Source organism: Acanthopagrus latus, chromosome 16 (assembly GCF_904848185.1).
Source record: "Acanthopagrus latus isolate v.2019 chromosome 16, fAcaLat1.1, whole genome shotgun sequence".
Lineage (NCBI taxonomy): Eukaryota > Metazoa > Chordata > Actinopteri > Spariformes > Sparidae > Acanthopagrus > Acanthopagrus latus.
In genome coordinates, this window is record NC_051054.1 from 23634010 (window position 1) to 23638293 (window position 4284).

Genomic DNA, 4284 nt, shown 5'->3' on the forward strand with positions numbered 1-4284 from the left:
CAATTCTCTTTATCATTTTAATTAAGCATACTGAGCATATATGAGCAGTCTTGAAGAAGAAGATGAAAATGCAATTTGGATGATTTATTACTATTATTATTAAGTGTTATAGTTACATGGCGCAATACGGTGTAATTTTAACTAAATTCTCTTCGCAACCACACAGCTACACAATGCCCCCAAGAAAGACCTGTGTGTGTGTGTGTGTGTGTGTGTGTGTGTGTTTCAGAGAGAGGGGAGGTGCGAGCGTTAGGAAAAGCCGGACGCTCCAGCAGCACCATCCACTGTGCGAAACAGACTCGAGAGGAAACATTTACGCACTGAGATCATGGACATTAATTCTGCGCGCTTCATTTTTCACATTATATGAGAAGAATTTGTTCACATAAACCTTTAGTAAAATGTGGACAATTCCGAAGCCAAAATATAGACGTGGTTTCTGCACCGAGGGAGAGATTGCGGTGAACATTGGCGGAGTCCAAACGGTGCTTTTCGGGGATGTTTTGAACCGCTATCCGGAGAGCAGACTAGCAGAGCTGCTGAACTGCTCAACTCAGAATCCTGAACGTATCTCGTCGCTCTGTGATGACTTCGATCCCTGCAGAAAGGAGTTTTACTTTGACCGAGATCCCGATGCCTTCAAGTGCATTATCGACGTTTACTACTTTGATGAAATCCACATAAAAAGCGGCATTTGTCCCATCTGTTTCATCAAGGAGATGGAGTTTTGGAAAATAGACCAGAGTGTTTTAGATGAATGCTGCAAAACCTACCTAAGTGAGAAGGAGGAGGAACTGAACGAGATTGCCACGAAAGTGAAATTTATTCTGGAAGATCTGGAGGTGGATGAGTGCATTGCGCGCCCCCAGAGGTGCCAGAGGTACCTGTGGAAACTGATGGAGAAGCCGGGCTCCTCGCTGCCGGCGCGCATCATCGCCATCGTGTCTTTCTTCTCTGTTTTGGTGTCGGCGTTGGTGATGTGTGTGGGTACCATCCCGGAGCTCCAGGTGACGGACGCCGAGGGGAAACTGGTGGAGCACCCGACCCTGGAGGCGATCGAGTCTGCCTGCATGTTATGGTTCACCGCGGAGTACCTACTGCGTCTCGCCTCCTCTCCAGACAAGCTGCACTTTGCGCTCTCCTTCATGAACATCGTAGACTTCATGGCCATCATGCCTTTCTACGTGGTCCTTTCCCTCACCTACCTTGGCACCTCATCCATGATGGAGCTGGCTAATGTCCAACAGGCTGTCCAGGCGCTCCGGATCATGCGTATCGCGCGTATTTTTAAGCTTGCGCGGCACTCCTCCGGGCTTCAGACTTTGACTTACGCGCTCAAAAAGAGTCTCAAAGAGCTGGGTCTGCTCCTCATGTACATGGGCGTGGGGATCTTTGTCTTCTCAGCGCTGGCCTACACCATGGAGCAAAGCCACCCGGAGACTCTGTTCAGGAGCATCCCGCAGTCTTTCTGGTGGGCTATCATCACCATGACCACAGTGGGTTATGGCGACATCTATCCCAAAACCACTCTCGGCAAGTGCAACGCAGCCGTCAGCTTTCTCTGTGGGGTGATAGCTATCGCCTTGCCAATCCACCCTATCATAAACAACTTTGTAGTCTTCTATAATAAACAGAAAGTATTGGAGACTGCCGCGAAGCATGAAGTGGAGCTGATGGAACTGAAATCTGGCAGGGAAGCGCGCAAAAAAAAACCCCAGCAATTAAAGTGAGACTGTGGGTGACATTACCAGCTTAACGGCAGATCATTTTTGTAGGAAATATGAAGATCAGAAAGTCATTTGTCCAAATCTCATGAGCCAAAACAAAATCAAAACATAAAACTCAAGTTAATTTACAAAATTCAGGATGTCATTAGACTGGAATCCTATTCCTGCCAGTTAAAGAAAAACATAAAAGTTAGCCTTGATTAGAATGAATAAATAATATGAGACTTATGATCATTTATGAGAAACTATGAGATTAAAAGTCATCATTATGATATGTTGACTTAACCCCTAACCTCATCATTCTGAATGTTTTTATCTCATTTTTATGACTTAATTTAATAAACACGAGTTTTTACCTGGTATTTTACTTTCTATTTCAATTGATTCAATTGATTCTGACTTTAGTCTCATAATTTAGATTTTTTTAAAATCTCATGTGTATTAATTTAATCATATGATTTTGACTTTTTAATTCAGTCTAGTACAATTGATCTTTTTTTTTTATTCCATGGTGCTTAGGTCAAGAACAAGATCATAAATTAACAAGTTAAATGAGTTTGTATATAATGTAACCAGGTTTCAATATTTTGCTGGGAAATGTATTATATAGGGATTGGAGGACAAATGGTGTGGATTTATAGCATTTTAACACTTTAAGCTCCAAGCCAGTTTTCTAGGGTTAGGATTAAAAACCCCAAGTTCCCCCAATTGGGGGAAAATTGCCTTTAATTAGAAAGGCTAAAATATGATAACGATTGAGTCATAAATTCCATCTTGTGTGTAATTAATTCCTTTAATCAGATTACTTTTCAGCTGACTGTCGAGTAATATTTTGTGTTAAGACAGCTGTGAAATGTATGTGCCCTGTGTGTCCAGCTATGCCCACACTAGCTGATGGGTAGATGTGATTATTAAATGCCCCTGGGACAGACGACAGACAGTGAAAGATGGTGTGAACTTAAAGCAATCCCACTTTTAAAGACTCCATGGCTGTAAGAACACATTCTGTTATGATATCGTAAAAAACAAAATTTATTAAAATTAGTTCCCATGTACGTATAACCTGACCACAAATGAACAACTTGTGACTGCTGACAATGCCATCCTTTCTCCAACGATACAAATATTCTGTTATATTAATGTGTATGTGTGTTTAGTTTTAATTTTATTGTAGATCGTGTCTATTCAAAAAACTGGATTAAAACAAAATCCCCATATTACCCCTCTGGCAATCAATAATTGCTTTTCTTTTGCGTGCAAGTCATGTGACCACTACACAAATTTTCCCAAACTGTTTTTCAGATCTGTTCATGCAAAGATCCACAGTTTGAGTGTTGGGTCATTTAAAATGGAACACAGAAGACATGCATTCATTCATCGAAAGATTTAAACAGTGGTGAAAGGACTCAGATTGCTTAAATAAGATAAATTATACTGCTTTAAATATATATCCCATACAAGTAAAAGTTCTAAATTTAAAGTGCAAGTAAAAATATCATTAGCAAAAATGTTTTAAACATACAAAAATATTTTTTAACAGGTTTGTCCATCGGTGAGATGGATTTACAGTATGATTGAATGATTATGATGATTTAGAAATCCTTTTCAGCATTTATCCAATTGAATACACTACAAAGACAATATATTTCATGTTCAAACTGATAGATTTTTTGTTTTTTGGCAAATATTTGCTCATTTTGAATTTGATGTCTGCAACATGTTTTAAAGAAGTTGGGGCAGGGGCAACTGAAGCTGAGAGAACTCCTGCTTGTAACAATCCTCAGGTGATCAGGTTAATTGAAACCAGAGTGAGTGTCATGAAAGGCTCCATCTCCTAAACCCTGCAGATACACACTTGCATCACACCAACTAGTTAAAGTGCAACTCTCGCCAAAAAGCAACCTTGGCTTTATTTGTGAATGTATATGAGTCAAACCTTTGTGTGAAATCAACCTTTGTCTGAGCATCAAAATGGCTATTCTTAAAACACTGAGAAGGCTCAACACAACTTGAAACTTTGCTCGTGGTGTCACCAGGGTCTCTACACGGGCACTGAGAACATTGTTTGTGTACACAGAGTTTACTAAAAAGAAAGTGAAGCAAACAAATAGTGTTGATCCCCGAATGCGACCTAACAGGCAGGAGAGTAATGGTGGGCCCCCTGCCTGTTAGGTTGCACTCGGGGATCGACCCTTTTTGTCTGACATGACGGCGGTGCACCGGAAATCCAGTTATTCTGAATCTGCATACTTTCCGAAAGGATGACACCATCGCCCCACCCCACGACCTCTTGCCTCTGACCTCTGAACCCCGCGACGTCTCATAACAACAACAACAATGACGGACTACATGCTTGTGTTTGTGCCGCAGAATATATTGAGCCTTTCTTGCAACTTAGTCGCCTTGTAGTCGAGTGTGAATCGCAGGAGCGGTTCAACCTCATTAACGGTCCACACAAATGATTCTGGTTTCCTTGCACTGGCCATTTTCATCTTCTTCTTCATCTTCTGTTTGAATACAGTGTACAAGCTTTATGTGCATGCTCTGTCTCTTCTTC

The 4284-nt window shown here is 41.2% G+C and overlaps 1 protein-coding gene across 1 annotated transcript; it reads left to right on the forward strand.

The window, feature by feature from the left end:
• Positions 1-304: 304 nt before the first annotated feature.
• Positions 305-2310, forward strand: kcnf1b (potassium voltage-gated channel, subfamily F, member 1b). The gene has a single exon (XM_037071967.1). The coding sequence runs from the start codon at positions 402-404 to the stop codon at positions 1728-1730; it is 1329 nt and encodes a 442-aa protein (XP_036927862.1). The 5' UTR covers positions 305-401; the 3' UTR covers positions 1731-2310.
• The last annotated feature ends 1974 nt before the right edge of the window (positions 2311-4284 follow it).